We start from the raw sequence: 19,363 nt of genomic DNA, 5'->3' as shown, positions 1-19,363 counted from the left end.
CGCGGCACCCGCAGCGCGCTCAGCTCCGCCGCCAGCGCCGCGTTGCGCTGCTCCAGCGCCCGCACCCGCTCGATGTAGCCGGCGAAGCGCTCGTTGAGGCCCTGCAGCTGCTGCCGCTCGCTGGGCCCGGACGGGCGCAGCTCCCAGGCCGCCTCCGCCGCCTCCGCGCGCCGCCGCGGGGACCCCGCGGAGAGGTGGCGGTAGGAGGCGGCCAGCGCCTCCGGCTCCGCGCGATAGCTCATGGCTGCGGCGGCAGCGCGGCGGGCGGCGGCGGCGCTTATGTACGGCGGGGCGGAGCGGAGCGCGGGGCGGCGCGCGGGGTGCGCGGGGCTCGGTGCGGGTGCGGGGCGGTGCTCGGCGCAGTGCGCGGGGCGGTGCTCAGTGCGCGGCGTGCGCGGGGCTCAGTGCGGTGTCCAGCGTGGGGTGAAGCTCAATGCGCGGGGCGGTGCTCAGCGCTCTGCGCGGAGCTCAGCGCGGTGCCCAGCGCTGCGCCGTGCGCGGTGCGCGGTGCGCGGTGCTGGGCTCAGCGCGGTGCCCAGCGCTGCGCCGTGCGCGGTGCGCGGTGCGCGGTGCTGGGCTCAGCGCGGTGCCCAGCGCGGCAGGCGTTGGCGGGAGCTGTCCGCGCCCGCGGTGCTGAACGGCTGCGGCGCCAGGGAGTGAATGCGCGCGGGCGCAGAGGACACACGGACACGCGCAGAGACGAGACAAGGAGCCACAGGGAGAGCCACGCAGGGGCGGGCGTGGGCGCGGGGAGGCGCAGGACGCGCAAGCGGGTGCAGGGACGGGAGCTCAGGGCTCCCTGGGACACGATACCCCACGACACCCATGTCAGGTACCCTGGTCGCCTCTTGTCCCCCACCACTTGCCCCTAGTTCTCTCCCCAAGAACAACATGCGGGCCACGGGGTGCAGAAACAAGGCCAGGGCTGCAGAGACACGGTGAGGTCCATACCCTCGGGAAGAGCAGCCCCAGTTCAACGGGACTGACCGAACATGGCACCGGGATTCCCAGGTACTGGGAGCAGAGGATCTTGCTGTGCTGCTCCTCACCRCGGCGGCTGGGATCCCGTGGGACCCAGCAGCCCTGCAGGCTGCACGTGCCCCTCTACCCACAGCGGGATGAGGAGCCAGCGAGGGGGAAAGGCGAGAGGCAGGACACCAGCCATGCACACGCTTAGCAAGGGGCCAGTTGTGGCCCCTTTCTCTRGGACTCCACGCTGCTCATGGACCAGGTTGCTTCCCTGGAGCGTGAAATATCACTTGGATCCTTTTTTTTTTTTTTCCAAATCTTTCGCACAGATTTTAATTTTAGCCCTTCCTCATCGTCTCATGCTTTAGCCTCACAAAAGCCGCGTGTCCCTGAGAGCTGAGCCGTTTTCCCGCCCTTGGGAATAAGGGATCAAACGAAGCGCAGCGCCGCCCGCTCGGCCCGGCGCTGTGCGCCTGCCGCCAGGGGCCGCACTTTGGCGCCGCTCCCTTGGCCGCCCGCTCCGTGCGGCTCCGCGCCGGGTTCGCACATTCTCCCCGCTCCCTGGGCGGGGCGGCGGGGCGGGGCGCGGGCGCGCGTGCGCAGAGCGGCCGCGCGGCGCTGCGGCTCTCAGTCGTGCGGGCTTCGCCTCTTGCGAGCGCGGCGGGAGGTGAGCGCGGGTCGGGCGCGTGGCTGCGCGTGCGCCGCGGCGGCCGTTGGCGCGACCGTTGGCGCGGGGCGGGGGAGTGAGAGTGAGGGAGCCCCCTTCCCGCCTGCCCGGCCGCGGCGGGAGCCACCCCGGGGGAGGCTGCCGGCGTCCCCGGCGCGTCCCTTCCTGCGTCCCCTCAGCCCCGTGCTGCCGGCTGCTCCCGTCGCCGAGGACGGGTGCGTTGCCCCGCGGAGCTGCCCCTCGCTCTGCCCCCGCCGCCCCGTGTCGCCGGGGCCCGTCCCTTCCTGCCTTCCGCCGCACGTGGGCTGCCGGCCCGCGGCTCCCCCGGGGTGCCCGGCGCCGTTTGCCCGGGTGAGGCGCCGCGCCGGCCCGAGAGCCCCGCGCCGCGCAGGGGGGTCGTTGCCGCCCTCGCCTCGGTAGCGCCGCGCTCGGCAGGGCTCCGTGTCGGGCTTCCACTGATAGCCTGAAGGCAGGAGGCAGTCAGCAAATTAACAAAAAAAAAAAAAAAAAAAAAAGGWACCGTAAAACTACTCTCATTTTACTTGAKTTTTTTTTTTTTTTTTAATCCTTTCTGTGTGCCAAAGATAATGTTGCAAAATGTACAGCGGAAACTATCCGCGCGGGCCTCTGATAGGCTCGGTGGCTGCGCGCGGCGGAACTGTTCCGTGTAGCGCAGGCTGCTTTAAAAATTCCTGGAACTGCCGGGATTATGAAATGCTCAAGTTTGTTCCAGCGCTGCGGGGCTGCCAAGTGTGATGCTGAGGATCCTCTYGGACCTGTTCGTTCTGGTCCTCAGAATGTGCTTCCCCAGGCAGAATTATTTACTTTTGCAAAGATTTTTTTGTCTAGCTTTGCCACTGAGACCTCGTAGGTCATGTTATGCTATTCTAACTTGCTCACATAAAAACGTCTCWGTGTCAACTTGAAACTCTATCTCGTCACCAACTAAAATATATTTTACCAATCCATACACCTGCCAGCTGTGAAGACTAGTGCATCAATAGTGAATAAATTGAAAGTATGAAAATTTGCAGGTTCGTATTTACATTGGGCTTTTCAGGTGCTATGCGGTTTTACTGAAAAACTGAAAACTCAAAGCTATGTTTGATCTTCAGTTCAGGTGCTGAATTTGTAGTTCTAGCAATGAGGCGAAACTTTTAATATTTTACTGGCAAACTATTCAGCTTAGCTCTGGAAGCCTGTCACTATCCTTGTGAGCCGGTGTCAACCCTATAATCATATTTTAGGGTCGGACTGCTGTTTAAAATAATCTATTGTCATTAGTCCTGAGTCCCAAAGATCATTCAGGAACTTGCTAGTGTGATGAACAGCGATTGGAGTTTGTTCAAGCATAGACGTAGTTTCATTATATAGTACAATGCAACCTTTCCTCTCTATAGCATCATTCAGGCAATTGTATTGCGGGCTGCACCACTGAATCAAGTTGTAAGTGCTCCATAGAATTAAATACAATTGCAGAGATAAATGGGGAGAAGAACAGTAAGAATGGGAGAAATGTTTTCAGCTGAGGTTTGGAATTAAAAAGCCTGTTGATATGTTTCTTTGTTGGCGATATTGCTACATCCATTTTCTGGGATGTATGGTAGCAAAAAATCAGGTGCAGGCTGAATTTCCAGTTTATAGGAAAATTTTAGTAACGTGAAAAAAAACCCCTTTAAACATTACTCTTCTTCATGTTTGATTCCTAATACAGCTTTAAATGAAAGATAATACCCCCCCTCATAAAACCACTGTAAGTATTTATCCTAGCCTTTTATAACTTCAAGGGGAACATTTGTTTGTATGGAAACAGAAACCTTAGTTTCATGTTTATGTTAAACACTGCACTGTTTTACTCTTTGGGAAAACACCGAAAGGAATGTTATATATTTCCTTCCAAAAATTACAAGTATTTTGTTTTTGGGACCATCTCAAGGAAAAAGAACAGGCTATTAAAATAGGAGCTTTATTGGAAAAACAGAAAGGTTTCTGTGCTCACCTTGTGCCCACCATTTGCAGTTCAGCCTATTAGTAAAAGTGCTTTGGTGAAAAGCTGCTGCAGGGGCTGTTAGTTTGCGGCATGAACCGCAGGTGGGGATGGGGTTGCTGGGGTGGTTACAGAGTAGCTTGCAGCGCTCTAGCTGATCCGCAACCTTTGAGTCCTACGTAAATTGTAGATACGGGCTCGCCAGGAGGTGCAGGAAGAAGGACAGGCAGCTGGCAGCTGTGACGGGAAACCCTCGCGCGAGGGACAGAGGTGGGTGACACGGCCGTGCTCAGCAGCCCACCGCTTCGTTCAGATGGGGAGTCAGGGAGTGCTGTGGGGCCGGGGTAACCCAGCACGATGCTGCTTGCCCTTGCCAAAAGCCTGCGTGGGTTTGTAATGCCACCAAGTATCGTAGCCTCACAGAAGCTGCTTGGCCCGTGCATTAGTCATCCCTGTCCAGGTTGCTGTGGAAACTTCATGACAGCAACAGGTTCCTTGTTTGGCAAGTTTATGCCTTGTCTTGGCTCCGTGGAGTAACTTAACCTCCGCAGGACAAGAAGTGCTCCAGCATGAGCCCAGGGGAAAGGGAGGGGAGCCCAGCACTTGGAGAGAGGAGCCTCCGCGCTGTCCCTTGGGACAGCGCACGGTGCCCGCTGCGCGGCCCTGCCGTCACGGGCTCGCCAGCTGCAGGGGCCCCGGCAGGAAACAGCCACCGCGTTTAGCAGGGAGGGTGTTCGGAGAGAAAAAGGAACAGAATATGCCCAGGAGTGGGAGCCTCTTCGGGGTACGTTAACGGAGTCAACACGTTCTTTACTTATTCTTGGTGCCGTGTCTGGTTTTCAGATATTTGTGCTACTGACACTCCAAATACAATTTGAAATGGTATTTCAAGGAGCCATTGTCTAGCCTTTAAAAGTTAGCAATTATGTGCTTAAGTTTGTCTAATTCTTCAAATATCTCCAAAATACACATTCATATAAATATTTTTTTTACTGTCAGATGTCTGTTCTTTGCCACTAAAGAAATTATTAGTATATATCATGGTTGTGATGCATGAGGCAATGATTTTTATTTTGCTTTTTAATCATGATGACTCTTTAACTGGACTGATTCCTAAAACCTTGGACTGTGCACTCTGCAAAGAGAGCATTTATAACATGAGTCTGCTTTCCTAACACAGCCACAGAGAGGACCCAGCATGTACAATAAATAGAACTCAATGTACAGTAAATAGACCTTAAGCAACATCTGGAAACAATTGCATAGGTATTTAAGGTAGCCTCCGTGAGCAACTGATAATTTAAACCTAGGTAATTAAGGATAGTCTTTAAGTCCCACGTGTTTGAAGGGCTAAAAGGTGCTTGGGAGACTGTCCCAATGAAGTTAACTTAAGAGTTATACTTAACTTTTAACACTTTATTTTTAAATAAAATTTTAGGAGGTCAGGAAGGGCGTTTGAGTAATTAAGCCTAAAAAAGGCAAAATAGTCTGTTTCACATCCTGTTACTAGCTCAATGTCTAACAGAACATGCACCTTACAGTAAGGTCAGAAGCAGATTCACTCATATTTCCCTGGAGAGCAGTTAGGTCCCTGTATATGGRAGCTGTGAAGTGCTGGCTCTGGGCCAAACCACTTAGCCCTGTAATTTTTTTTCAAGTTTGGTACAGAATGCTAGAGGCTAAACTTGTTACTTGCTGCTGACCTGAGCTGCTTATCTTCTAGGCATGGATAGGCTGCAGGATTTACCAGCACTGCCAGCCCTTTGGTGGTAGTTYTGTTAGAGATCAAGGTCTGAGCAAGCAGGAGAGGTTGAAAACCCCTCGGTGATGGTTTGTATGCGGCCTCCCACTTACCTGCAGCCAAAGAAAACTAGCGGATTCTTAGTCCGTGATTCTTATCAGCTGTAACTGCTTTGAATTCTGCAGAGATGTAAATCATTAAAGGTGGAGAGCAAGAGCTGTTATAATGAAATACCTGCTGGACTGATGCTGGGATGTGGGCAACTTGTTGGCTTCCCYTTTGAAATTAAGAGATATATGGGCACAAATTCTGTAGGGAGATGAAAGGGAGGCCCAAGGAGATGTGGTTCTTTACAGTTTTGAACATCAACTAATACTGCATGTGTTTTTTACCCATCCTGTAAATAAGAAGACAGTTCCCCAAAGTATCATTCTGGGTATTTTTGTCGTTGTGGATTTTTTTTTAAGGTTCCTTAAAGTTGTTTTTCAATCCAAACTTAGCTGTAGAGCACTCACTGCTCCCAGCTGTGCTCCAAATAGCTTCCAACAAAAACTTACTGTTCTGCACATATTCTTACTATAAGATTATCATTTAACCTTGCTTGGCACAATCAGTTTAGAGGAAAGGAGAAAGCAGAGACTTCCTGTAGGGGGTTCTGGAGAGGCCCTGAAATTGAGTGGGTTTTCACTGTTTGCTTAGGAACAGACCCTTGGATTAACTGGCTTTGACCCAGGCCTTGCAGTTCTCCATGCTGACATCTGCGTAATGCCAAAACGCTTTAGAATGCAGTATTCCTATGCTTTCAGGAAGCAAGTTCTAGCTGAACTCTCCATGAGGCTGTACGTAAAAAAAATGCTTTCCAACCAAGGTGGTCCAGCTTTGGTGCTTGCGGTGGCCACATGTGGGCTGTGGGACTGCCCTTCTGGGGGCTGCCCCTTCCTGGGGTGAGCTGCTGCCTGTGTCCCCCAGGGCTGTGTTCCCTCCTGAATTCATATCCGTTAATTCCTCTGGAGAAAAGCTCATGTGTGTGGGTGGGAACAACTCATAGATTTCTACTTACCGATCTCCTCATGGCTTTTTCCTCAAAGATACCGTGTCTTGTGTGGCTCAGTGCAAGAGAAGCTAATAAGCTCCTAAAATACCTGCAGGGGAAGGTAAATGCACACGAGTCCAGATGTACAGCGCTGGACGCAGAGGTGTTTGGGTTGGTACTGCTGGCGATGAGCTGCACATAGGCATGCGTAGCAAGCAGTAAGGGACGCAGTCAGCAAGGAGCATGTGAAAGTTCTGCCCTCAGAAACCTGCTAAAGTCCCGAGCGAAATGCCTGCCAGTGTTTTGTAATCGTAGCTCTGCARTTACCAATAATAACACCTAAGGGTAAGTGCTAGTAAACTGCAGGCTTCATAGGTAGTTTTGGAAGTCTGTGAACGGAACAGATTTGTTTTTCCTAATTTAGGATATTACAGTTATAAATAATAATTTTTTTGCAGGTCAATTGCCTTTGCTTTTGCGGTCCCCCTGAGAGGAGTTTTTGCTCATTATTTTAAGGAAGAGCTGTACCTACTGGCAAAGGTATTTGAAATGTTGTTTTCTACTTTTCCAACTCATCTTTTCTGATATTACCAAACATTTGGTTTCAAGACTATGCAAGATGGACTTGTGTTTAGGAAATACAAGAGAGAGCTGCAAGATTTAATCCTCAGTGTTYTAAGTCTTGTCCTTTCTGTGATCCTGTGCAATATTCCCCAAGAACTTTTAAGAACAAATATGTTTGAAAGTTGCAGAGTTATTTATTTTTCATTGCTGGTTCAGATCTCTCTTTTTTGTATGTGTGTTATTCTCTGTGTATACAAATGGTTTTAGGTTGAGGTGAGTTTACTCCCTAAAGAAAACTGAGAAGTTGATTATTAAAAAAATCGGGTACACTGAGCACTTGTCATCTTGAAGCTGATACTTGAAACTGGTATTTTCATTCAGTTGCTTTAGCTTTGCCAGCATTGTAATGCCAGTGGCTGAATGAAGCTGGACGGAGGAATTGAGCATAGAAGCAAGCCAGGCTGCTAAATCATCCGCTGGTTCTGCTCACTGGAAACTGAGGCAGGAGTCAGATTTCATTTTCTGCTTCATGCTGCAAGCAGCAGTCAGTTCATGCACCAGTAAGGTGTAAGGGCAGATCACCAAGGTATGGCCTGTCTAGAATCTTCTTGTGTTATGGGATGCTGAATACTGGATTTTCACATTGCTTTCCTGTTTGAAAGGAAAAAAGAAAATACTGCCAAAAGTGCAAACATATGAGCAGGCTCTCTGTGGAGGGAAAAGCAGTCAGCAGATCTCTTCCCCCTGTATTCAAAACCAAGACTGCAGCTGGCAGGTCTTGATAGCCTCTGGTAAGGAAAAAAATGTCAAAAATGAGCATTTGCTAACTAAATTTGTAAGCGGATCAAATAAGTAGACATAAAAACTCTGTGCTGTATTCTTAAAAATATTTACTCTACCTGAAAGTATCACTGCTAAGCAGTGACTAGGATACCAAAAGATCTTTTGCTAACTCTTTCCAGTCAATAATACGAATTTAAGCTTTAAAAGGCATTGGTTTGCCTGTCCTATTAGCCACCTGGTATCTACAAACATCCCGGTCAGCCTGAATGGCTCACACATACTTTGGTCTTAGTATCCTYCTTATGGGACACTTGAAATGTGATGACTTCAAAGAGAATGAGTGAATATGTTAAAAGAAATTGCCAATGCTGGAGCTGTTAGCAGCTGATATATGCTGCTTCGAAATGACATATGAGCAAATTCAGTGYAAATTGGAAAGAGCTTTACTTGCAGTGGTCTGAAATATCAATCTACAACTTCTAAGAATTAGGTGACTTTTGTTAAGTTTTGATCCAGGGAAACAGCAAAATGGCCTTTCTAAGAGTTTGCTGAAAACACGTTTGTACCCTATTTTTTCCACCTTGATACGAGGTTAGATAACTTCTCTTGCAATATTTCATTGGCAGCTCTATGATCTAGTGCCAAGAAAAATGTGTTTGCTGCACTTGAGCAATCATGAGGGAAAGGATGATGAAAAGCTAACAGTGTTTTACTCATCCACTGCTCATTTTTCTTCACAGACAAGTAGTGAGTAGATACTAACAAAAACAGCAATTAAAAGCACTTTCAGAGTTCATAAATTGATATGTGCTGGTGGGGTCAACAAGAAATATTGAAAGGTTAGAACATGTAGAGAAGTGTTTTCTGAAAGACCTGCCTTGTGATTTTTGGAGCCAGGCTGGGATTAGTTCAATTGTTGCTTAGAAAGCAGTTAGGAAGAGGGATTTCTGTGGTTGCTTGGGAAGCTTAGTGCTGTCTGGGAGCACAGTTAGTTTGGATTTTTTTTAGCAGCCACAGCAGGTCAGGTAACATGTTTAAAAAGAAGAGAACAGAATGATGTTCTCAGTCAGTCAGGGTGCTCATGCTGTGCAGCTYGTGACAAACATTTTTAAAGGCCTCTGAGATCCCAGGGGGTTAAGCTCTTTGCTTGTCTACCACATGGGCACAGGAAAGGGCTGTTGAGTTGAATCTTCATGTCTACACTGGGGAGATAYTTCAGATTTCCCAAAGAGAGAAGTCCAGGCCAAAACAAAGGTTTCTGTGTCTGGACATCTTGGCCCTGATTTTGGGATAACAAGGACTTGCTGACGATACCTTCCTGGTCGTTTTTTATTGTTCTCTCAACCTTTAAGCTGAGTGATTTCTCCCCAGTAACAACTGTAGGAGTAGATCTGTCATTTAATCTGTGATGTCTCTGCACACAGAAATAAATGTTTAGAAAGTATATAGAGAGCATTATATATACACCTTCCTCTAATCATACCAGGAAACAGTCTTCCATGTCAGTAGAATTAGTTTAAGGTATTAAACACATGAAGGAATCAGAGAAAAATGACTTAGTTTTCCTTCCCCCCTCCCAAAAAAAGGGGGGGGGGGAGGTTGGTGCAGTTGGAAAACATTATTTTGTGTAGGCCTTTGGTATGGGTTGATAAAGCTGAGACGGTTAGGTTATCAAAGAAAAGCCAGAGACTCAGCAAAAGCCCAAAGCCATCAGGAGTGTTCCGTTATTGTACTGATGGATTAAATGACATAGGTTGTATTAAAAAYGCCTCATGAGCTGTCGATTAGATGAGCATGGGAATACCACAGAACAAGTATTCATAAATTTAATTTACTTGTAGAGTTTCCTGCAATGGTGCCTCACTACCACACATCTGTCAAGACTAAATGAGGTTTGGGGCTGATAACACCTAGGTAGGGACACAATTGTGCCCTAAGGACAGATTTGTAATTCCGTTTATAATCAGGCGGGCTATAATTACCATGCTTACCTCTGACTAAAAACAGGTCAGAAAAGGAGTGAATTGCACTGTCTGCATGCAGGGGATCTTTACACTGTAGGAACATCTTGAAACACCTACTGACTTCACTCTACTATTTTTTTCATCTCATGCTTGCTCAGGCGGTAAGATTTTGTGAGCATTTCAGGAGAGCGTTAGGGCCAGCACAAGGGTGATTTTGATGATGGCTGCAGCAGGTTCCTGCCTTTCTCACCTGTAAGAGCAGATCAGCCCCAGGGAAGGCTTCTTGAAAGAGTCAGGGGTAGCCAGAAATATTAAGGGCAAAGTAGGGACCTCTTGAAATCTGTGGTAGGCTAATACACTTCTGGAGCCGTGTTTGAATAACTAAAAAACAAGATCCTCTCTAAATGATGCCAGTATTTTCCTCCTCAGCAGACAAGCCAAGTGATTTCATTGTTTTGCATTGTTTGTGTATTATGGACAAAGAGTGGGTTGAAAAACTGGCCCAATTTTGCATATGAGACTTGTGKCTGTGCTGGGAATTAAGACTTTCTCTCCTGTGTCCCATAGTTCCATAGTTCCCAACTTCATCTTTCTTCCTTTGCAAAAGTGGGTTTATTTGTCAATAATCCAGAGTTGCTCCATCTCAAAGTGTTTATTTCTGCTGCGATTCCTCTGGCAAAAGGAAGAGAGACCAAATTAGTGTCTGAGTATTGGGTCARTCTCCTTAAAGAAGGTAGAGGGAAGGGAGTGGCGCAGGGAAAAAGAAACTTGTAGCAGGAAAAAAAAAAAGGTCTGTTTTGACAGAGCAGCTCTCAGGATTACCAGATCATCTTCAGCTGTTGAGCTCAGTGTTTATTTTCAACAGCTTTCTGTATAAAGGAGGAGCTAGTGTTCCCCAGTTCGACTCTGTCAGCTTCCTTACTGGGCAGCACATCCCCTGGCTGCCGCTGTGGCCAGGTCCCCTTGGAACTCGCCCTGGGTAGCCAGCTGGCTACCTGCTCCCGGGCTGAGTCGGGGCAGCCCTTGGCCAAGGCTGGAGGAGATGTAAACTCATGGATCTAGGCTGCCAAGTTAGCTCAGTTGCCTCAGTTAGCTCAGATTCTGCTGTTGCATCTGTTTATGTAACCCGTGGACGTGTAGAGAGGGCTCATTCAGCATGGAGGGAGGGTTCAAGTGTCTTTTAGAAGTCACCTTTTCTTTTTCTTTTTTTTTTTTTTCCTTGCTTTTACTTTTAAAGATTAGCTGGAATTAACTTCTATTATCTTTGCTTTTTGTATAAAATATTAATGAAGCAGGAACCACGATCTTCAGAGACAAGATTGTTTTTCCAGTAAGCACTGTTTAAAAAAAAAAAAAAAAAAAAAAAAAGGCCAATAAAAAAGTTGTCGTCCCTCACCTTCGGTGTCTGGAAGATAAAAAGGGCTTTTGGCTGCTTGCATTATCCAAGTTGACCCAGTTACATGTTCTCAGAATGACTGTGCAACAGATCTGAGCTGTGCATCTCAAATACTTTGTCGGTTACCACCACGCTTCTGGAAAGGCCCATTAAGTCTTTATTTGCTTCCTGAAACACAGTCGGATCTAATGAAAAGGGTCGTTGTTTGGAAATACCATGATCTGGTGCCAAAAGAACTGCTGTTGTGTAATCCTTAATAGCGAGTTAGGCAGTTKTTCCTTGGTCGAAATTGGTACGTGCAGTGGTGGCTTCCAGCTTTTTCTTTTCCCTCTGGGCATGGCACGTCTCGTCCTGTTCTCTCTCTGTAGCTCCTGCAGAGGTGTTTGGCCTTGATGAGATGGTGACAGCTCCTTGCATGGATTTGAATACCGTGACTATACTTAGCGGTAACAAACTTAACGGGACAGAAGAAACCAGCAGTGTCTTTTGAGAAGGGTCAGCACTGACTCCCGAGGAGCCAAGGGTAATTTTGTCCTGTCTTGTTGGCAGGTTGATTTGCCATCCTTCCTTCCCTGAAAACCAAACAAAACAACTGGCAGCCACCTCCCCGAAACAAGACACAAACCGAAAGACAAGTGAGTTGATGCATCAAGATGTTTCTGGACAGATTTGACATGAACAAACTTAGGTCAAATAGGAAAGTTTGAATTTTGCAATTCAGAAAAGAAAGGATAATGTGTTTTCTTCCATGCTGATGTTTTCTACTTTTTGTTCTATTCATGTTGATCTGCATTCAGCACTCCATTGTACTACATCTTTGTAGCAGTGATATTAGTATCTGCAGGTTCCAGTCAAACATTGAAGTCCCAATATGGTGAACATTTGCATCAAAGGTTGCTTCCCAGTTTTCAGCTGAAGCAAATATATGGAAATTCTTGAATATTTTCTTTAGAATCTCTCTTTMGAGTAGAGAAGTTGAATTCATCTCTAGTCATCTCTAGTCTGATCTTCATCTCTAATCATGCAGTGTTCCTGTTAGAGCAGTTGCTTACAAGAACAATATGAGTAACATAGTTGAATTATCATACGAGTTTCTTACTGGAATTTAACAGCTGGAAACAAAAAACAAGAACATTATCTTATTATCCAGGTCCATACTTGCTGTTGGCAGGCACTCAGTTGGACCACGAATTGTGAACGTCTGCAGCAGAGGTTGCTGCAGGCGACCGAGCTCTTTTCTCATAGAAGACCTTTTCTAGCCAAGTGTTTTCTGAGGCCTTTAGACTCACAGTTTGCACTGGGGCGCTCTCAGAAACCTCTGTCCATTCACCTTTTGTGGATATATTTAGAACTTTCTCCCCAGTATTGCGTGTGCTTCAGGCTCTTATTCAGAGATACGTTAATTCATAAGGTGAGGGGGAACCAGGAGGATGCTCAGCTTCAATATCCCCTTATCTTCTCTTTAGTTCAAGCTCTTTGACCTTTCTGTGATAATTCTTGTCTCTGTGAGAAAAGGCTGATTTAAATGTACCCTCCCCCCCCCTTCATTTAAAGCCTCGGGTGATGGAGAAACTAATTTATCTCATGGTAAGTTGTTTCATAACTATCCTAGCTGTTAATATTTTTGCTTCTGTTTRATTTCCAGTCATGAGTGCTTGTTCTGTCATTGCTAGACTGAAGAGCCCTCCGCTATCAAGCTTCTTTCCAGTGTGTAAATGCTTCCAGTTCAGYGGCAGAGTGTCTCTCTGGCAGCCTTACAGTCTGGTTTTACTCCTTTCCTTAGCTTTATTCCATCCTCAGGATAATCAGTACTGTTCTTGAATGGGGACAGCTGGCTGGAAACACTATTCCAGCAGAATTTATAACAGTGACAGATAGGTACAGAGAGTCCTGTTTGATAGCCTTGTATATCCAAGGATCGTAGTTGACCTGCAGTCACAGCATTTCTTTGAAAGCTCATTTTAGCTAATTATTCTCCGTGGAGCTCTTGCTCCTCTGCCTTCTGTAGCACTGTGACGGTGCAGGGCACACAGCACTGAAAGGAGAGAGCAGCGTTACCTCCAGTGAGCCGTTTGGGCAAGGAGCAGCATGTTGGAAAGGGCTTACCAAGCTGGTCGTTCTGCAGGAGCACAAGCTGTATGGAAGCTAGAAAATCAGTAAATTAACCCTTCGGAAAACTTGTGGTTCTGATTTCAAGGCTGCCAAGACGATTTGAGAGAAATAAGCAGAATGCATGGTATCATGATACTTGGAGCACCAAATTGGAGTTTGCTCCATGCAGAGCTGCAGTGTGGCTTTCATAGTTTTTTTTTCCAAACTCCGCTTTAGCTCTTCGTAAAGTTGATAATCAAGTCATTATATATAAAATAAAAAAGTCTGTTAATCGGTATTAGCTCTCCCAAGGTGGGACCTGCATCCAAATTCAAAAAAATGAATTGCCACCACAGTTTTTTCCATTTTCACATTGTTCTAGAGGGAGCTGAAGGAATATTTTATCTTGTTCTCTGGTTTGCTTTGAGGTTACTCCTGAGTGTTGTGGTTGTACTGACTTGTGCACATCTGGGACTTGTCAGCTCTTACTGACTTAAAAATCCTGGTGAGTTCTGCAGTTCTCCACATTGTTCTTCCTTAGCAGGGTGTGAGTAAAGACTGCAGTATTCAGCTCACATGAATAGTTCCCCTGGGTTTCAGTAATGCCACTTACCATTGTTTTTAATCCCTAATTGATATTTTTCCTTCTAGAAATTCCTTATTACCTTGCCTTATAGCAGCTCCAAAAAGTCCTGTCTTTGTAGTTTACCATATCCTCTTAGTGTGCTTGTGAGACMCTTGAGTTTGATTTTGGGGTGTTCAACAGTTATTCTTTCCCCAACGCTGCTGTTGGGCCTCTCTCTGCTCAGCTAGTCCCTGACTTTCTAGTTGACCTCTGTCTGGCAGTCAGTGCTCAGTACTGAAAATCTGAATATGTGTTAAAACACTGCATAAGGAGTACGTGAAGTATCTCTGCTTTGTGTGTGATCACACTGGTAGTGTTAGGAGCTCGAACTAGTTATTAGTGGAGAATTAGGACTTGTGCATTTGGGTGCTGCTTGGCCCATGTCATAACTTTCTTAGTGCCCTGTTATTACCAGCTGATGAAATGGGGACAGCACCTCTTGCTGCCACGAGTGAATTACGGGAACGAGAATTTGTCAAGTGCTTTGGGGTCGCAGACGTGAGACCTGCCCTTCTGGATGAAGCCAGAGCTGTGCCAAGCCCTGCTGTCCATCTCCCACRCTGGCTGCGGGAGATGCTATTTAGGGGGAGTACACGATCCTGGCTGCTTTCCACAGTCCATCCCAGAATGACAGATGCTGCAAAGGACCGGAGGGAATGATGCTACCCTGAGCAGGGTTCACCCCTCTGATGTCAGCTGTCTTGGAGTGTCTAGCCTATACTTGTCTTAGATGCAAGCTCCTTCTACGCTTAGCGGAGAGAGACCCTCCTAAAAAGTGAGTCACTCACTTTTCTTAGCCACATGGACAAGCCTCGGTGGAGCAGGGACCGTTTATCATTCTCCCTTCCCGGCACATTGGAAGGGTTTGTGAGGTCAAACCGTGACCTGGAGCAGGAAAAAAATCTGAGTTTGAACAAGCCAACTTCAGACTCGCTCTCTCTCTGCTCCTCTTCCCCTTTATTTTCCCCCCCTTTCTTGGGGTTGTTTTAACTTGGATCAGTCCTCAGTCACTTAAACACCACAAAGTCCCCTGAGAAGGAGCAGGTTTGCAGTGGGGAGCCAGGGACTGCCCATGGCTTGGCAAGGGTGTCAGGAGACAGATCTGACTGTGCATCCACAAGCTCAGATGAGATGCAAACATTTTAAATGGCTAATGTTAGGTGTGCTGATTCCTGGCTCGGTCCTCTGTGCCAGAGTGCGTGTATGTGTGTGGGTTGTATTGACAAGATATTAAGGATTTCTGAAACAGAATGTGTGAGAAGCAGGCAGATGCAGTGCCTGGCAAATCAATGCGAGTATGTTACAACCTTGGGATTGGTTAGCAAGGCTTTTGTTTTCTGCTCTATAAGCTCTCGGAGAATATCCTGGAAAAAGCGGGATTGTCATTGCGATGTTGTTTGTCTACATTTTAGTGTGCGTTGCATCATCAAAGTGTTAAAAAAAAGACTCAGGAAAAAATGCAGGCAGTGCATTTAAACTGAACACATCAAGTATTATGAGGTGCAGAAATTTCTAACTGTTGACAAAAGCAGATAGAAAAATAATTAATATACCTCTGTGAAGAGGAATGCTTTTGGAGTGTGTTATTTTATACATATGTTTGTAYATTTAAGAAAAACGTGTAATATGGATAATATTTGAAATCAGCAAGAGTCTGTCAGAAGCAGCAAATGGGCTTGTTTCAAAATATGTGTTAAAAACGCCATGTTCTTTTGGAAGAAAGATTGTGTTCTGGACAGTAGCCCTGGATCAAAGCTTCACAGCTGYGCTTTAAAATACTTTTCCAAAACGATCCCTGTGCCATAAATGCTATCAGATGCTTAATTAAGACTGCATTAGCAGGGAGCATGTTGRCAATAAATTATAAGGAGATGTTCTGACATGCTTTATCCATGCAAAGGTTTCTATTTTTATGTGAAGCTATTTACAGATTATTGATTTCAAAAATAGATTTCTATCTAAAGAAAAAGCTATATCATGTTTCAGTTACTTGGAGCTGAGAATCCTGAGTGGTTGGCTGCCGGCTCCGTCAGATGTTTAATCCGGTCGTTTACAAATGTTTGGAGTCATTTAACCCATCTTAGTTTTCCCTCTGTCTTTGGCACCGCTATGAAGTAGAGCAGTTATAATCAGGGATCAGCTGCTCTGCCCCCTACTCGAGCAGGTTGAATTTTGAAGCATCAGAAGAATTTCATCAAAATTGATGAGACTTCTTGTGTGAGTGCGAGGCTTTGGGGCAGGCAGCCTGCATGCCGGTGTCTTCTGCAAGTCGTTGCTGTTCTGTCTCATAGAGAGGAGCTGCTGTCAGAGTGCCAGTAGAGCTGCTAAGCTGAGGGAGTGCTTCAGAGTTCACCAATACTTAGCTTCTTTGTTCAATTTGTTTTTGTTTTGTCTATGTAAACATCAAGATAAAGACATCTTAGTAAATAAATAAGAGTAAGGCTTGTGGGTAGAGGTAATATCTTCTGTTAGAGCAACTGATAGTTTGGAAACTTAGACGAGCTTGTGCGCCCAAGAGCTTGTCTGTTCTTTCCAGTCATACCAGTTGGTCTAATAAAAGATATTGCCTGTCTACAAACCCTGTTCTGCATGTGAACTCTGTTCATCACAGCAACAGCAGAAGACTGCAGGAAGGTTAAAATACTTTGAACCTGTCTTGTTTGACTTTTTTAGCCGTGAAAACTCCGATTTCTGTGATTCTTGATTCTCTCCAATCCCAGCACGTGCAGCATGACGCTGTGTAGCTTCTCCTACAATACAGGAGGAGCTTCGTCATGCAGGAGCTCAAACTGCTTCGCTTGTTCTCTGTTTTTGAATGATGTTATTAAAGGTAACCTGCTAAAGTTCTCCTACCATCTGGATTTTAGGAATTTTTTTGTAGGAGATGTTTGTTGAACTACCAGATGTTTGTGTGGGAGGCCAGTGGGAGCAGTCCTACCCTGAGTCAGCATCTATTTTACGTGGAATGGAGGAGATAGGGACAAGATGATGTGGGAAAAGGAGGGACGCATAATGGAAAGTCTCTGGATTTGCCCATGGCTGTAGATTTTAAAATCATAAAATACATCAAGATAACCAGAACAGTGCAGCCCTTCAAAATGGTGACTAGCTTGGATTCAGACGGCCGGAATACCTAGATCCCAACCCCTATGAGTTGGCTTTCAGTTTCCTGTGCAAGAGCCATGACACCAGGCGTTCAGAATTTCCAGTGCTGTTTTACTGCACAGATCCAAGTTACTAGGCATAAATCAATTCCACATCACACTGAGGTAGTCACGATCCAGACTGTCCTGAAAACTTCCAGGGCTAGACAGTTTTTCACCCTTTGGGGAACGAGCTCTTCCTRTAGTTTGCAGTGCTGGGTGGGACCAGGCCCCGCACGGTGCTGCGCATCTCAGGCTGCTTTCCCTCATCCTGTGACCTGTCACTCTTCTTTCATGTGGCCGGTCCAACCGTCCCAATGTCCTTCTCTTCCCCCAGGCCCGTTGCAGTCTCTGCCTCGGGCAGAGCGCCCTGCCTTTGAAGTGCAGCAGGTTGATGCTTGCAGGCCGCTTGACTCCGCACCCTGGCCTGTCATCCCCTCGCCTTTGGGCACGACTTAAACAGCTGGCAATAACTTACAACCCCTCGGTGCCCTGGGCCCGGCTATTTGAGCAGCTGCTTCTCCCTGCGTGCTCCGGTGTGGAAGTCACGGCTGGCTGGCGGACCCATCTCCCTGCTCCTGCCGGTGACCCCCTGGGCGCAGGGCAGGGAATTTGTGGCAGTGAGYGCTCCTCTCCGGAATGCGCTGCTTGGGCGGCCTGCCAGCGCCTGGATTTGGTGACCTTTAGGATGTGGCATAAGATGCGTTCGTAAACCTTGCTTATAGTAACTGGGAGACAAGCGGAGAATGCTGGGGGAGGGAGGAATGTGTTTTTTACAGCCGATCTATTTGCCTTCTGTTTGATTTTTTTATGGCAGGCAAATAGGTAAATAAGCTAACAAATGCTATGGCAATCACAACTGTTGCTCTTTAATCAAGATTAAAATTAAAAAATAGCACAGGTTTCCTCTAGGAGAGTGAGCACACATGACACCCRAAAGCGCAGTGATTTCTAACACTGATTTGAGCATTCAGTCTACTTTTTAACTTTACTGAAATCATCTAGTTTCCCTTCTATAAAATGAGAGCAGTCATATTCTAGGGATGCCTGAAAGTGATTACTGGATTCATGTAACTTGTGTGGTTTCCTTTTTTCTTCTTATTTTAAGGAAGAGCAAGTAAGCTAATCCTGTGGTCTGACAGTCATACTGGTTACACAAGAGTGTGGTTTCATGTCCTACCTAATTTGGTACAATTGTGGGATGCATTTTCCCCTCCCCATTCCTTGCACTGGCCCTAGCAATAGAGTTATGGCAAGTTGGGCTGGGCTCAGCCTGCTGACCAGCCGAGAACTATCACATATTGTTTGGTTTTGGTGGGTTTGTTTAGGTGGGGTAGAGCTTGGATTGGCAAACTCAAYTGATTCACTAATCATTAGATGCCAGTGATCTAATGCCATGGATGTGGCTGGACCTGTGTCTAGAAGGGTGATGTGGGGAGCAGGACTACTTGAGTGTGCTGATAAAGCACTTGGGAAATGCACCCCAGTTGCCTCACGGCAAGCATTTCTGAAGGTGAAGCCTATCTACCAGCTTATTTTGGAGAACCACTGCTTGTGAAGGGGTGTAGGTTATCTGAGCAGGAAATTACATGTGTGAAGACCTGGTGGTGGATGTTTGCGCTGTTGGTATTACAGCTTTGTAATGTGCTTTTTGCAGTGTCTCAATGTGCTGACCTGTAAAGGACACGAGTGGCTAAAATCTTCCTACTTTTCTTCTGATCATTTCTGCTTATTTAGCATTCATCTCTTCTGTAGCTTCATCTCTGTGGCTTAGAAAACAAACAAAAAGCAAAGTCAGAAACAAAACTCTTCATGTTTATCCTGTGGTAGATGTGGCAAGGTCGGTCCTGCTTTGGGTTGTAGAGTATGCCATGCCAGTTCATCTTGTGTTTAAAGAGTAGTTTTTCTGTTGGTTATAGCTAAGGCATATTAGTAAGCCTGTGGTCAAAAATATGCCCTTCCAGCAATGAAAACAAAGTGTCTGTCCCTAAATAAACTTTCAGCATGAAGGATTTGAATGTTTTTGTAGTTCCTGTGGTATGGAAAAGTGCTCCCACCTGTCCTTTTAATTGACTCTGCCTCTCCTAACATCTCAAAGGAACGCATCTTGCATGATCTATAAACACAGCTAATTCTACTAGGCGCTTTGCAAAACTTCCTGAGTACCATTGCATACGTTAGTAACCAGGAAACAGCTAGACAGCTTCAGAGCGAAACCGACCTTAAACTTAAGCAAGCTTTTCTCTTCTGCCTTTTCCAGAATTAAATAAGCATTTAAARATGACAACCTCATGGAGCGATCGACTCCAGAATGCAGCAGATCTCCCTGCAAACATGGATGGACATGCTCTGAAAAAGTACCGCCGGGAGGCCTACCACCGGTAAGTCATTTGTGTAACT

General features: G+C 46.5%; 2 protein-coding genes across 4 annotated transcripts in view; one reads left to right on the top strand and one right to left on the bottom strand.

The window, feature by feature from the left end:
• The window catches only part of INA (internexin neuronal intermediate filament protein alpha), a 4,138-nt gene extending 3,896 nt beyond the window's left edge, over positions 1–242 (bottom strand). The window contains exon 1 of the mRNA XM_026050681.1: positions 9–242. Within this exon, the coding sequence (XP_025906466.1) occupies positions 9–242 (234 nt within the window). The remainder of the gene's footprint in view (positions 1–8) is intronic.
• Positions 243–1,617: 1,375 nt separating this feature from the next.
• The window catches only part of NT5C2 (5'-nucleotidase, cytosolic II), a 58,446-nt gene continuing 40,700 nt past the window's right edge, over positions 1,618–19,363 (top strand). Inside the window, exons 1-2 of one of the 3 annotated variants that reach the window (XM_026050517.1) lie at positions 1,618–1,636; positions 19,224–19,344. In XM_026050517.1, the coding sequence (XP_025906302.1) occupies positions 19,244–19,344 (101 nt within the window). In that variant the 5' untranslated portion in view covers positions 1,618–1,636; positions 19,224–19,243. Of the gene's footprint in view, positions 1,637–6,855; positions 6,938–13,687; positions 13,701–19,223; positions 19,345–19,363 lie in introns of those variants that run through there. The other 2 variants (XM_026050516.1, XM_026050518.1) reach the window with 2 other exon arrangements.

The sequence above is a fragment of the Nothoprocta perdicaria genome, unplaced genomic scaffold (assembly GCF_003342845.1).
Source record: "Nothoprocta perdicaria isolate Ctin4 unplaced genomic scaffold, notPer1 scaffold_7, whole genome shotgun sequence".
In the NCBI taxonomy this organism is placed as follows: domain Eukaryota; kingdom Metazoa; phylum Chordata; class Aves; order Tinamiformes; family Tinamidae; genus Nothoprocta; species Nothoprocta perdicaria.
Note: the sequence above shows the minus strand (reverse complement) of the source record. Positions and strands in the feature narration are given on the sequence as shown.